The 15,688-nt window shown below is 44.3% G+C and overlaps 1 protein-coding gene across 1 annotated transcript in view; it reads left to right on the top strand.

Annotated features, from left to right (window-relative positions):
• The window catches only part of TMC2 (transmembrane channel like 2), a 74,809-nt gene that overhangs the window by 8,733 nt on the left and 50,388 nt on the right, over positions 1 to 15,688 (top strand). Inside the window, exons 3-4 of the mRNA XM_070485667.1 lie at positions 9,494 to 9,812; positions 12,647 to 12,799. Of these exons, the coding sequence (XP_070341768.1) occupies positions 9,494 to 9,812; positions 12,647 to 12,799 (472 nt within the window). The remainder of the gene's footprint in view (positions 1 to 9,493; positions 9,813 to 12,646; positions 12,800 to 15,688) is intronic.

Here is a 15,688-nt window from a genome sequence, read left to right as displayed (position 1 = left end):
AAAAGGAAGATTGGCAACAGTTGTTAGCCCAGGTGCCAATCTTAAAAAAAAAAAAAAGAAAAGAAAGTGACAACAAAACATTTTAAAATAAGCATAGAAGGTGTTATGATTACCTACCAAGAACCTTAGCTCTTTCATAAATGAGAAAGCTTTGTTTTCTTAAATAATCAAGGCCATAAAGCCAACACAAAACACAGAAAATTATTGTGGGAAGACACAAAATCTTTTCTATGTAGGCAGATTATGGGTGGAGGGTGGGGAAACCTTGTATATTGTAGGTGAAAACGACAGTAAACAATAAAAATAAACAGAAACAAGAGCATCAAAACTGAGCAGATTTTAGGACTTTAACACATTTCATAGCTTTTCAGACTCATTATTTGCACACCTATAATCCTTCGCCAATAAAATTCCCTTTCCATGAACCTTCCGCTATTTTCTATTTCCATTCAGGTTTGGTCCTTCACCCCTCTCCTTACTCTGCAAAAACCAGTCATTTCACTTTAGGACAAAGAGCTTTTCCTTTAACATAAACACATTTCTTTATTTTGCATTCAAAATTGTACCTGTCTATCAAGATTGATCACAGTAGAGTCTCATTTAATTAAAACTTTTAACCAAAGGAACTTCTATTTCACAGAATAAACTGGGAGGATGGACAATTTCAGCTGTCACACATCAGCATTTTAGACTAGCAGAATTTATGAATACACATAACACAATACAAACGCACACATCCCATACACAATATCCACAAAATAACTCACTGGGATTGTGATTGGGGCTGCATTAAATCTATAGATGAAGTTGGGAAGATTTGACATCTTAGTAATATTATCTTCCTATCCATGGACATGGAATCTCTCTCCATTTATTTAAATCTTTGATTTCTCTCATCAGAGTTTTGTAGTTTCCCTCGGATCACTCATACATATTTTGTTAAATTTATACTTAAGTATTTTGGGTTTTGTTACCAAGGAAAATGTTTTATTTTTAATTTCAATTTCTAATTGCTCATTGCTGGTATACAGGACTTTTACACATTAACCTCGTTTTCTCCAATTCCTGTAATTGCTTATTAGTTCTAGGGGGATTTTTGTTGATTCTTGGAGAATTTTCTACATAGATAATGATATTGTCTGTGAACAGACAGTTTTATTTCTTCCTTCCCAATCAGAATACCTTTTCTCTTTTTGTCTTGTCTTATTGCATTAACTCAGACTTCTAGTACAATGTTGAACAGATAAGAGGGGACGTGAGAGGGGACGTCCTTTTCTTGTTCCCACTCTTAGCGGGAAAGAAAATAGTTTCTCAACATTAAGTATGATGTTAGCTGTAGGGTTTTTTGTAGAAATTCTTAATCAGGTTGAGGAAGTTCCCCTGTATTCCTAGTTTGCTGAGAGTTTTTTTCTGTTTTTGTTTTCGTTTTTAAAGATTTTATTTTTTCCTTTTTCTCCCCAAAGCCCCCCGGTACATAGTTGTATATTCTTCGTTGTGGGTCCTTCTAGTTGTGGCATGTGGGACGCCGCCTCAGCGTGGTTTGATGAGCAGTGCCATGTCTGTGCCCAGGATTCGAACCAGTGAAACACTGGGCCGCCTGCAGCGGAGCACACAAACTTAACCACTCAGCCACGGGGCCAGCCCTCTGCTGGGAGTTTTTATCATGAACGGGTGTTCCATTTTTTCAAATGCTTTTTCTGCAGCTAGTGATATGATCACATGATTCTCTTCATTATCATGTTAATATGACAGATTATATTAATTGATTTTCTAATGTTGAATGAGCCTTGCATACCTGGAATAAATTCCACTTGGTTGTGGTGTATAATTCTTTTTATATGTTTTTGGATTCGATTTCCTTATATTTTATTGAGGATTTTTGCATGTATGTTCATGAGAGATATTGGTCTGTAATTCTCCTCTTATGAAATGTTTTTGTCTGGTTTTGGTATTGGGGGAATGCAAGCTTCCTAAAATGAATTAGAAAGTATTCCTTCTGCTTCTATCCTGGAACATATTGTAGAGAAATTGTGTCACTTCTTCTTTAAACATTTAAACAAACGATTCATTAAAAATAATTCACTGGTGAAACCATCCAGGACTGGTGCTGTCTATTTTGGAATGTTATTAATTGTTGATCCAATATCTTAAATAGATGTAGGTCTATTCAGATTAACTATTTCTCCTTGTGTGAGTTTTGGTAGATTGTGTCTTTATAAGAATTTGTTTCATCCAAGCTATCAAATTTATAATCATCAAGTTGTTCATAATATTCCTTATTATCCTTTTATGTCCATGTGATCTATAGTGATGACCCCTCTTTCTTTTCTGATATTAGTAATTTGTGCCTTCTTGCTTTTTTCTTGGTTAGCCTGGCTAGAGGTTTATCAATATAATTAATCTTTTCAATGAACTAGGTTTTAGTTTCACATTTTTTCCTTTATTTTCCTGTTTTCAGTTTCACTGATCTCTACTCTAATTTTTATTTTTATTTTCTTCTGCTTACTTTGGATTTAATTTGTTCTTCTCTTCTAGTTTCCTAGGGTGCCTAGATTGTTAAATTTGTCTGTCTTCTTTTCTAACGGATGCATTCAATGCTATAAATTTATCTCTAAGCACTACTTTTGCTGCATCCCACAAATTTTGATAAGTTCTATTTTCATTTAAATTTAGTTCAAAGTACTTTTTAGTTTCTTTTGAAATTTCTTCTTTGCCCTATATGTTATGTAAAAGTGTGTTGTTTCATCTCCAAATATTTTGGTGTTTTCCAGCTGTCTTTCGGTTTAACTTCTAGTTTAATTGCATTGTGATCTGAGAGCCTAATTTGTATGATTTCTATTTTTTAAAATTTGTTAACATATGTTTTATGGGCCAGAATGTAGTCTATCTTGGTGAATGTTCCAAATGAATTCAAGAAGAATGTGTATCCTGCTGTTGTTGGATGAAGTGTTCTATAAATGTCAATTAGATCCAGTTGATTGATGGTGCTGTTCAGTTCAGTTATGTCCTTCTTTATTTTCTGCCTGCTGGATCTGTCAGTTACTGATAGAGGGATGTTGGAGTCTCCAGCTGTAATAATGGATTTTTCTGTTTCTCCTTGCAGTTCTATCAGTTTTTGCCTCACGTATTTTGGTGCTTTATTGTTGGGTGCATACACACGAAGGATTGTTTTGTCTTCTTGGGGAACTGAACTCTTTAACATTATGTAATTCCCTGCTTTATCCCTGGTAATTTTCCTTGCTGCGAAATCTGCTTTGTCTGAAATTAGTACAGGTACTCTAGCTTCGTTTTGGTTAGTGTTAGCATGGCGTATTTTTTTTTCAATTCTTTACTTTTGATCTATGTGTGTCTTTATATTTTAAATGGATTTTTTGTAGACAACATAGTTGGGTGTTTTGGGGGGTTTTTTTGCAGGGAAGACTCAACCTGAGCTAACCTCTGTTGCCAATCCTCTTCTTTTTTTTCCCTCTCCAAAGCCTCAGTACATGGTTGTATATCTTAGTTGTAAGTCTTTCTACTTCTTCTATGTGAGCCACCACCACAGCATGGCAACTGACAGATGGGTGGTGTGGTTCCACACCTGGAAAGTGAACCCAGGCCACCAAAGTGGTGAGAGCATCAAACTTTAACCACTAGGCCACCAGGGCTGGCTCAGTTGGGTCTTTTTTTAATCCACTCTGACAGTCTCTTCTTTCATTGGTGTATTTAAACCATTGATGTTTAAAGTGATTATCAATATAGTTGGATTAATATTTACCACATTTATTGCTGTTTTCTATTCATTGCCCTTGTTCTTTGTTTCTATTTTTGTCTTCCACTCTTCTCCTGTCTTTGTGGTTTTGGTTGAGCATTTTATATGATTCCAGTTTCTCTCCTCTTTTAGTATATCAATTATACTTCTTTTTAAACTTTTTTTTTTTTTAGTGGTTGCACTGGAGTTTGCAATATCTATTTACAACTAATCCAAGTCCACTTTCAAATTATACTATTCCACTTCATGGGTAGTGCAAGTACTTTATAACAGAGTATTCTCAATTCCTCCTTCCTGTCCCTTTGACATTGCTGTCATTCATTTCACTTATCCACAAGCCATAATCATCCAATATATTGTTGCTATTATTATTTTAAACAAACTCTTATCTGTTAGATCAGTTAAGAATAAGAAAACTAAAAGATTTTACATTTCCTTCATTTATTCCTTCTTGAATGCTTTCTTTCTTTATGCAGATCTATGTTCTTGACCTACATCATTTTCCTTCTCTCTGAAGAACTTCACATTACTTACAAGACAAGCTGACTCAATTTTTGTTTGTCTGAGAAAGTCTTTATTTCTCTTCCATGTTTGAGGAATAATTTTGCTGGATACAGAGTTCTAGGTTATGGTTTTTCCTTTCACCGCTTTAAATATTTCACTCCACTATCTCCTTGCTTGTGTGTTTTCTGAAGGGTAGTCTAATATAATTCTTATCCTTGCTCTTCTATAGATAAAATGTTTTTTTCCTCTGGCTTCTTTCAAGATTTTCTCTGTCTTTGATTTTCTACAGTTTGAATATGATATGTCTAGGTGGAGATTTTTGGCATTTATCCCTCTTGGTGTTCTCTGAGCTTCTTGACTCTGTGGTTTGGTGTCTGTCATTAATTTTAGACAATTCTCAGCCATTATTACTTCAAATATTTCTTCTATTCCTTTCCCCCTGGTATTCCCATTACATATATGTTACACATTTTCTAATTGTCCCACAATTCTTGAATATTCTGCTCTAGCTTTTCCATTCTTTTTTTTTTCTTTGCTTTTCAGTTTGGGAAGTTCCACTGACATATCTTCTGCTCTCCTGACTCTTTCCTTGACTATGATCAGTCTATTAATGAGCCCATCAAAGACAGTCTTCATTTCTTTTTACAATGTTTTCAGTTTCTAGGATTTCCTTTTGATTCTTTCAATTGGGAGTTTCAATCTCCCTGCTTACATTACCCACTTGTTCTTGCATGTTGTCCACTTTTTCTGTTACACCTGTTAGCATATTATTCATTGTTGCTTTAAAATTTTTTTTTAAGATTTTATTTTTTTTCCTTTTTCTCCCAAAAGCTCCCCAGTACATAGTTGTATATTCTTCGTTGTGGGTCCTTCTAGTTGTGGCATGTGGGACGCTGCCTCAGCATGGTTTGATGAGCAGTGTCATGTCCGCGCCCAGGATTCGAACCAACAAAACACTGGGCCACCTGCAGCGGAGCGCACAAACTTAACCACTTGGCCACAGGGTCAGCCCCTGTTGCTTTAAATTTTTGATATGGTAATTCCATATGACTCTGCTGTATCAGAGTCTGGTTCTGATACTTGTTCTTCAAACTGTGGTTTTCGCCTTTTAGTATGCCTTGTAATTTTTTGTTGAAACCCAACATGATGTGCTGGATAAAAGGAACTGGGGTAAAATGGCCTTTAGTGTGAGGTTTTGTTTATCTGGCTAGAAGTTAGGCTCTGTTTACTATTTGCTAGAGCTATAGGTGTCAGAGGATTCAATTTTCTTTAGTGTCCTTGTTCTTGTGTCCGCTGCTGTTTTTCAGTTTTCTTAGAAACTCTTTTTTTTAGAGCCTGAGCCTTGCAGTTCTTTTAGTTGTCATCTCCTTTTACTACACAGCAGCCCTATTGATGTGGTGGTTAAATATGGGGGCAGAGGAAGTGTTCTATAATCCTGTGATTAAGTTTCAGTCTTTCAGTGATCCTGTGCCTCTAGACTATGACATTTACAAGTGCTTTTTAGTGTTTTTCCCCCCTTAGGAGAGATAGGAAGGCTAGCGGTGGCTGGAGTCGGGTGTTCCCCTTCCTCCAGGTTGGTTAGGCTGGTGAACTCCAGTCAGTTAGGCTCAGTTTGGTAAAATAGTTTCCCTGAGGACAGGCCTTTGTTAAGGAGAACAGGACGCTCTGGGTTACTTTCCATATCTCAGAATGGTTACTGTCATCTGCTCCTGCTGGAAGCACCGGGGATTTTCCTCTAATCTTCACAGTCAGAACCTGGAAGGGCTCCTGAAGGTAAAACTCATGAAAGTGTAGGGTCCCCCTAAACTGGGCCTCCGTAGGTTTTAACTCTTATGCTAGTCCACACTGAGCCTCCAGCAATTGCTTGGTTACAGTTTGTGTTCCTACCTGTATTAACCATGCCTTTTATTTTCTATATTCTGATGCTTTGGCATCTTGGGGCTCTGCTGGCCTTAAAGGGACTACCCCTCCTAGCTTTAGCTGACTCCTAGAGGTAGCAAACAACTCACCTGCAAGTGTGCCTTTCAGATGCAAACCAACCAACCCAGAGCTCATACCCCAACCACCTCCTTTATCAGGGTCTCACACTCTGGGCTTCTATCCCACCAGCCCTGATCACCCCAAGGCCAGGTCCCAGACAGCTAAGGACAGCCCGCATGCCCCAGAGCCACTGAAATTATTCATACTAGTCAACCCTAACCCTCCTTAACCTGCTTCACCTGTTCCTTCCCTCAGAAACCACAATAAAGGCTCTTTCCCACATTTTCCCTCTCTCCTTCTGCCTCCTGACGGAACCTAGTGCTTCCCCATGTGTCTCTACATGGCGTGATGTGATATGCCTCCAGTTTCTAGGGATCTGTGAGTACAATAAACCTCTTCCTTCATGGCAGTCATTTCCATGTCTGAGTGTCTTACCTACCTGGTTAAAATAAGTCCTGAGTATCCCTTAAAACACTACCAGTCCTGGCTCCCAGGAAGGGCTTCTGCTCCAGGTAAGCTATGATTCTCTGCCTTGCCCTCCATTTTTTGGGACAGTAGCTTGCCCTATGAACTCAGTTCTCTAATGGATCTAAGATGAGTGGGTTTTTGGGTTTTTTTTCAGCTCCTTCCTTGTTGTCAGGATGAGGGTGATGACTTCCAGGCTCTGTGCTAGCCTGGGACAGTCCTAGTTTTAAAATGGTAAGTCCCGTGTCCTAAAAGCCCCCTTCCCCACACCCACTTGGTATCTACCCCTGCTCCACACCCACTCATTACCTACCCGCTAATTGCCTAACCTCCACCCCACATCCACTTGCTACCTCACCCTGCCTGATACCCACTCACTGCACATCCCCACACTCCATTTTCAGGTCTCAGCTTGGAAGTTTCTTCCTTTAGAATGCCTTCCTCAAGTCTGGGTAAAGTCCACCCCATGCTTCTTGGACCATAAACTAATCACACTCTCTCTCTTCCACTAACTCCAAATTTGATGAGGGAAAGAATCTCATCAGTCTCATTTATTGCTGTAGTCCTGTACCTGAACAATGTCTAGCAGATGATCAATAAATGTTTTTGTACGGGTGAATGAGTTACTGAATAAACAGACATGTGTATATCCTTTGAGTTTTGGGCCAACTCAGTTAGCCAAGCAGGTAAGCACCTTGTCCATTTGAATATGCTACCAATATCCTAGTTTGAGATACAAGAAGAGAACTTTGGGTAGTTTCTCTCTGAACCTCAAAGCAAATTCCACTCACTAAATCCGACATGCTCCAGCTTACATCAGACTTGCACAGATCTTATCTCAGTTGGATTCCCTACCAACGCTTTGAGAAAGGTGCCTATAGATAGATTGGGTTCCCTGGAAGCAGAGCCTGAGATGGGGATTCTGTGCATGTGACTTATCAAGGGTGGTTCTAGGAGACAAGGAAGGAGGAAAACAGGACAGGGAAAGGGAAGGGGCTGAGCAAGCGTGTGTATTCAGCAGGAGTCTAGCCACGGCCTGATCCCACAGGGAGCTCTGGAGCGTGAATGAACCATACACTTGCTCTGCCTTGAGTCAGGAGGAGTGGACTTTTGTACCAGTTGGTAATTGGCTGTGGGTTGATTCAAGGAGAGGAGAGGGATGTAAACTAGGAAGTTCCCAAGAAGATGGTTCCCATCAACCAAGGGCTCCCTAGAGAAGGGAGAAGCTGTGAGCTGTTAGAGCCAGCATGCACAGCAGCTATGGGATGATGCAGTGGCCAGGTAATGGGGATCTGGGACCGCCAACAGCACATACTGAGTACCCAAGAGGAAGCTGACTCAGAGAGAACAAGCAACCTGCCCAGAGTTACCCAGGTAATAACCAGCAGAACGAGGCTTCAGGCCCAGACATCCAGACTCTGAATCCCCTGCTCGGTCTGCCCAAATTCCTCCACACCAGCCATCAACCGGTTTTGGTTACTGTTTCACAGGGCAGCTTGCTCCTCAGAATTGAAGCTCAAGGATCAGGGAAGCAGAGAGGAAAGCTCCCTGTGGCCGCTACATCATATGCACAACCTTGGGAGGAGGCCGGATAAGGAATAGGATAGAGGCGAAAATGTGAGAACCTGGGACTCTGTGGCCTAGACGTCGTCACTGACTGGAATGCTGCTGGGAATGGTGGGAGCCCAACTCCACCCTGCTCTGCCCAGAGTTTGGGTTCTCACAATGCTCTTGGGGAGCTCTGCCTGGTCATGGCAAAAAAGCCTGGCCGCCGCAGGGCGGGGGAGCGAGGATATGGACTTGCGACGGTGAGAACAAGTGTTCTAGAGCCAGATCAGGTTCCAGGCAATGCCCACTCAGACACAGGGCCTCAGAGCGCAAAAGTGGCAAGGCAGGCTGGAGACGGGAGGGGAAAAGGCCTTTGTTGGGTACCTCCCATGGGCCAGATCCTGTACTCTTTTTAATTAACCCTCCCAACCATGTAGCCATATAGGGAGTAGGGGCTACTAGAGCCATTTTATAGATGAGGAAACTGAGCTGCAGAAAAGTTAAGTAGTTTATCTGTGGTCAAAGAGGTAAATGTTAGAGATGAGCTGAGACTCAAAGTGATTAAACGACTTTCTCAAAGATACCCAGCTAGTGAGTGGTGGAGAGGTTGGTTATTAACACCAGAATCTCATTATAATTTTTCCTGAATTTAATTTGTAAATGCCTATATGGATAGTTGTGCTTAAACCAGCTGTTGGGCAAACTGTTTGGAAAGTTCATACTGTAGAGTAGATTCTTCTCAACCAGGCCACTTGCCAACGCTATAAAGTCATGGTTTAAAAAAAACATTCAGGCAGTGTTGAGAAACACAACCTGCACTGGTTCAGCTGCTCTCACCCTCCATGTCTTCCCTCATGCCAGGCAGGGGCACATGAGGGGCAGCCCCTGGAGAGTGGAGCCAGCCGGGCCCTTCCTGTCTCAGTGGTCCAGCCTTACCAAAAAGAGGCCCATGCTTGGCCTTGGCCCTGGGGATCAGGAGATGACTCAGTTCTGACCCCAAGAAACTGAACATGTGAAAGGAGGAAAGGCACGTGCCTAGATCTCTACTCCGCAGAGTGTGGGAGTGCCAGCCCATCAGAGGAGGGAGACATTAATTCTCATCCCAGACCAGAGGCTCCAAAAGAGGTGGCCTTTGGAACCAAGAAGCTCCAGGAGGCATCTTGGGCATCGGATTTCTCACAGCTGGGGGCACTTTCCTGGGGTCCAGGCAGTGAGGCCAGAACTGTCCATTTCTTTCTCCTGCAGGTGACAGGTCTGGGAGGAGACCCTCGAGGAAGCAGGCTCCCAAAGCCCAGGGTGCGCCAGGCAAGCGTGGAGCACCTCCTGGCAGGAAGGAGCGGGCTGGTGGAAGCCCAAGGCCGGGGTCCCCACGGAGTAAGCAGGCCGAGCGCAGGAGACCCCGAGAGGAGCTGAGGAAACCTGAGCGAAGCACGGCAGAGAGGACCTCCGAGGGGAGGAGGAAGAGGGATGGGAGGGCTTCCTTCAAGGAGCAGAGGGCACCCCCAAAGAAGGAAAAGGAGATGCCGAGGAAGGAGGAGATGTGGAAGCCGCTGAAGAAACACAGGTGTGCTGTGACTCTGACTCAGGCGCGTTTTCAATCCTTGCTTTCCCTCTCCTGCTGGCCCTTCTCCCTCCCCTGATGAGGGGCAGATGTCCCCTCCCATGCGAATAGGCTGCCCTGCTCTCTCCTCCTCTTCCCTTTGCCCCTGCCTTTGCCACTGCCTGGCTCTCTGCGGGGGAGTTGGGGGCCAAACTGGGAGGAGGATCAAGTCCATCATGGGTGGAGTGGCCGCTAGGCATGCTCGGCTCAGCACCTCGTGTCAGATGGTGCAAGTGGAAGCTCTGAGTGGGGAGGTGACATCGCAACAGGCGAGACAAGATCCCAAGTCTCCTGAATTTCAGCTGGTGATTCACCACAGCTCTTGAAGAGGAGCTGAGAGAAATGAGCAAAATTGGACGCAGGAATCACTGTAGGGCTCAGGCACACCATTTTTCCAATCTGGACCTGGGTCGTCATCTGTGAAATGGGGCATTGATCTAGAAGGCCTTCCAGGGTGCCGCCAGCTCTGAAATTCTAGAATCTGGGGCTTTGATTTCTTTGTCTTATTTCCTTTGTTCCGTTAGCACTATCACGCGTGGGGCAGTGGACAGAGCTGGCTTATGAAATCAGCAAGTCAGGATTTTAGTTCCATGTTTTGCTACCAATTTTGATGGGATATCTCCCTCTCTTTGCCTCCCTTTTTTGCTTCACTCTCTTCCCGGAACGTTTAAGAATCCCAGTTGATAAAGGCTGGGGAGGCTTTTGAAACAGTTGGAGGTATTGGGATGATGGCGAAAAGCTGCTGCTACCTCCCACCGGGTTCTAACAAACCTTCTTTGCCCACAATTTTACTTCTCCACCTTTACAGAGAGGGAACTGAGGCCCTCAAAAGGGGCCACTGATTTCTTCTGTCACCTGTGCCAGCCATCTCTGGCGTGATTAGGTCTCTTGTCCACTGTCTGGTTGTCCCTGGACGTAAGCTAAAGGGGTAAAAGATGCACGGTGCCTTTAACAACTTAAAGAGAACTTGACTGCATTGCTAATGGGCCCTGGAGTGTCCTGAACTTTAGAGGGAGGCTGCAGCATCCTAAATGGACCACAGGTGTCTGGATGGAAGGTGCAAAGTGAGGAGTACAGACAAGCACTCATTCATGCCATTTTCAGCTGAATGCCTTGGCAGGACGTAGAGAGATGAAAAGACTCAGTCCTGTCCCCCAGATGCTGACAGTCTAGCGGGGGAATAAGCATGGCGATCAGTCATCATAAGACAGGACAGAAAGCAGAATGTATGTGAAAAGGATCTGATGAAGCACCGTATTGTGGGGCACTGGGGCCTCAGAGTTCCTCCATGGAGAAGGGAAGCATGTCAATAAGGCTTTGAAGCATAGGTGGAATTTGAACAAGCAATGACTGAATGCACCCCCAGACTGAGGGAACAGCCTAGGCAGAGACCCAAAGGCAGATGTCATGGGGTGCACATGAGATGTGGCGAAAAATCTCCCTGCTCCAGGCTTGCCAGCGTTCAAGGGCTTGGGCCCCTCCTCTCCACTCCATTCTCCTATGAATCTCCTTGCTCTTCAGGAGTTCACCAAAGCTAAAACTCACGGAGGCTGCTGCAAACTGCTCTCTAAAATCTGCAGTAACCCAAGCCCACATCCTGTTGTTTCCATTTATGAAGCTGGCTAAGAAGGCAGCCCAGGAAGAACCCTTCTCCAGCCCCTCCCTCACCTCCCACCCCCCATCCCCACTCCCCTGTCAGCTGCTGTCTTGCTCAGCTGAGAGTCACTATTTTGATGAATGAAGGAGGCTGTGAGAAGTGCACACAAGAACTTGAATTTTGTGGCCACTGAGCACAAAGTTTTGTCTGTGAGGTGATGAGGGTCATCACACGGCAGGGTTTCCAGCCGGAAGTTCTCTAGAGCTGCACTGTCCAGTACCATAGCCGCTAGCCAAATGTTGGGCACTTGAAACGTGGCTGGTGTGACTGAGGAACTGAATTTCTGATTCAATTTAATTTCAATTCAATGTGAATACTACTGAGTTGACACAAGAGTTAGTGAATTTACTTAACTTGCACAGATAGATGTAGTTTTGAAATTGACTTAACTTTGAAGCCAAAGCATTTCTTCTAAAAAAAAAAAAAGACTAATTTTATCAGTGCAGATGCGAATGTCAAAGGAAAATGATATTCTGCTACTTGATTCTTTTATTGGGAAACTTTTAAGTATATCTATAACAATTTGGGTATGTAAATCTACTTTTTCAACTATAAATTGTTTGAAATCCAAATACAGATCAAATGTGTTAGGAAAATTTAGTGTCTGAATTGACATGCACAATGAGTGTAGGACGAACACTGAATTTTGAAGACAGTACAAAAAGAATGTAAAATGTCTCATCAATAATTTTTATGTTGATTACATGTTGAAATTATAATTTTTTTAATATTGGATTAAATGAAATGCATTATTAAAATTAATTCTGCTCATTTGCTTTTACCATTTTAACGTGGCTTGTAGAAAATTTAAAGTTACAATAAGCGGCTTGCATTATATTTCTGTTGGGCAGCAATGCACTAGAGTGTGGTGTATGGGGAGGACTCAGGGAAATTAAATTTGGGGAGGCAGTCCTCCCGGTGCCTTAGGCCACAGGACAGAGTTGTGGCCTTTTCTGACAGGTGGTGGGAGTCGCTGAGGGCTAATGAGCAAGGGCAGGCCTGTGAGGAGTAGTTGGAGCTGTGGGCGTCGGGGAGCACAGCCCACCTGTCTTGCCCATGGGCTCTTCTGCATTCCACAGAGTACCTGAGGACAGTCGCTTCCCTTTCACTCTCCTCTACTCCACTCTGGCCCTGCCTCCAGATCGTCCTCCTTGGCCTCCAGCACCTCTGTTGGGGAGTCTTTGTCTGAGGAGGAGCTGGCCCAGATCCTGGAGCAGGTGGAAGACAAGAAGAAGCTCATTGCCACCATGAGGAACAAGCCCTGGCCCATGGCAAAGAAGCTGACCGAGCTCAGGTGAGCAGGTGGTGGCCGGTCAGGGCCTCTTGACGTCCAAAAGGCTCCGCTCCTTCTGATGGGCGTGGGAGTCCCTTCTTCCTCTCCGCCCCAAGACATTCACCCTCCCACTCTGCTTTGGTCCCCCTCTGTCCCCAGCAAAAGCACAGTGCCTGGGGGGCTGCTGTGGGCCAGCACCCAGCAGGGTCCAGCAGGAGAGACGGAGGATCATGGCGCTGCCACCTACGCCCAACCCTTCCACTGCCTGACGGCCCTTCTGTCCCGTGCCCCCATCTCATCTGGTGGCTTCTGTGCCTCCCTTACAACCCAACACAGACATGCCTTGCAACAGGTGCAGACCTCTCTTGTGTTCTTTGAGCAACAGAGTCTCTCCCACTTGGAGCATGGAGAGCAGGAAGACACAGTCTGTCTCAGCTACTCTCCTGTCCCAAATGCCTAACATGTGTCAAGTTTGCAATGATGCTCTGTGAGTGTTGTTCTGGCTTCATACCCACGCCCTTCACTCCTATTTTCCACTCAGCTGCTTCTCTGGTTTCCGTACGAAAGGCTGGCACAACAAGCATTTTACGATTCTTAAGTCTCTGCTGCAGTTTTGAGATTAAGGCAGGAGTCACATTGCTTAACTTCTGGTTTTCTATGAAAAAATTCTCATCCAACCTTACCATTTTCCCCCAAGTCCTCCTGGGTTTTTCTCTTTTTTTCTTGAAGATTGGCAATGGAGCTACCAACTGATGCCAATCTTTTTCTTCTTCTTCTCCCTAAAGCCCCCCAATACATAGTTGCATATTGCATATTCTAGTTGTAGGTCCCTCTGGTTCTGCTACGTGGGATGCCACCTCAGCATGGCCTGATGAGCGATGCCATGTCCGCGCCCAGGATCCGAACTGGTAAAACCCTGGGCCACTGCAGCAGAACGCACGAACTTAACCACTCGGCCACAGGCCGGCCCCCTCCTGGGTTTTTCTGCCACAAGGCTGGGGGTCACTCCCGTTCCCTTTCCCTCTCTATAAAGTCATTTTCTCTGGCTCCTCTCACACCTGAGTTTCCTCATTACTCAAATCAAAGCCTCCCCCTTTATTACGTAGAACAATTTGGCAGCCCATGACATACATGTTCAGCCTCACTGTTTGCACCCAAGAAGCATAGCGGGAACGCTGGCTGCACAAACACAGTGCAGACCTTGATGAGGTTCTGATAATAGAGCTTACTCCACATCCCTGCAAATTATTACATTGTCTCCCATGCAGGGCAGGAAGAAATGCCTCCCTGTGGTCCCTCCAGGCCAACGATGACCAACAACTTTCTGGGATGATGGAAATGTTCTAAATCTGCACTATCTAATGCAATAGCCACTGGGCATACGTAGCTAGTGAGTTCTTGAGAAGTAGTTGGTGTGACTGAGAAACTGAATTTTTCGTTCTAATTTATTTAGATTTAAATCGTCACATGTGGCGGTGGCTACAGTCTAGGCGGTAGATATAGCTTCAGGCAGTGGCTATCTTCCTTCCAAGCTCCTTTTTTCTGAGTCTCTTCTCTCTGCTCCCTCAGGGACAGGTTCTTCCTCCTTCCATCTGTCACTCTAAGAGAACCTCACCCTCACTCAGGTGTCGCCTGAACACATCTTTTATTAACGGTGGAAAAAGAGCAACGTTGATGCTTGTGGAAATGAGATCTCCAGCTGGCGGGAAGTCTCAGGGACCACAAAATCCTTGGCTGCTGTTCAGCTGCCCAGAGGAGAAGTCTGACATCCCCTCCAGCCTGAGGGGCAGAGCTCCTGGTCTTGGTACGAGTGGGAAGTGGCTAAGGCCTGAGAAGCTGAAAAGACTCATGTCTCTCTCACTGGGGCGGGTCTCCCGGGAAAACAGTGGTCTCCTCCCTCCAGACCTCTCTCCTTCCTCTTCGCTCTCTAGGCGCCTCATGCCACACTCAAGTCTAAGGCTCTCCAGCCTCTGGGTCTCCACTCCAGCCAGTGCCTCTGCCTAGAAGATCTCTGCTTTCTGCTAGCCAACTTGGCTAATTCCTACACACCCTGTAAGACTCGAGCCCAGTGTCCGCTCTGCAGGGAAGTCCCCATTGCCCTCCCTGCATTCAGACTGAGTTATTTACTGCCCCTCTGATCCCTGAGGCACTGTCCCCTCACTTGACTGGATGCTCTTGTTTGCAGAGCTGTGCCATATTCATCTCTTAGTATTCTTTCTTTTTTATATATAGACAACATTTACTGAGCGTTCCGTATGTGCCAGGCACTATTCTGAGTGCTGTATGTGTAATTCATTTAATCCTCATAGCCACCCTGTGATATAGGTACTGTTATTATTGTTCCCATTTTACTCATCAACAAACTGAGGCACAGAGCAATTGAGTAATTTGCCCAAAGTCACAAAGTGAGTTAAGTGGTGTCACCTGCATTTGAACTCAGGAATTTCTGGCTCCAGAACTTACACTCTTAATGTGATCACCTCCCTACATTTACTAGAATTCTAAAATGCACCCCTTAGGCTCCCGTATGATTTCCTCTTCTGGCAATAGTCTTCAACTGCATCCCCAGACTACACCCTCTTTCTTCAGAAGTAATGCTTTGGGGACCCCAGTCTCTGGCCCAGTCAGGCAGCTGGCAGACCTGGGCATAGTTGTTGTAGACAAACTAAGAAGGAAGGCAAGGCACAAAGAGCAACAGCAGTGAATGGGGCAAGCCTGTGTTCACACCTCACATCCGAGTGGCTTTGGATGGCCATTCAATCCTTCTCAGGCTGGTTTGCTTCCCTTAACCTCTCTGAGCCTCATATGCCTCATTTGTAGAATAGGAATAATAATATCTACCTCACAGAGTTGTTCTGACAAATTCAAAATATTTATATTAAGTGGCCAGCACATAATATGCAATTAATA

This window comes from Equus asinus, chromosome 15 (genome assembly GCF_041296235.1).
Source record: "Equus asinus isolate D_3611 breed Donkey chromosome 15, EquAss-T2T_v2, whole genome shotgun sequence".
NCBI classification, from domain to species: Eukaryota; Metazoa; Chordata; class Mammalia; order Perissodactyla; family Equidae; genus Equus; species Equus asinus.
This window is presented reverse-complemented; position numbering and strand designations above follow the sequence as displayed.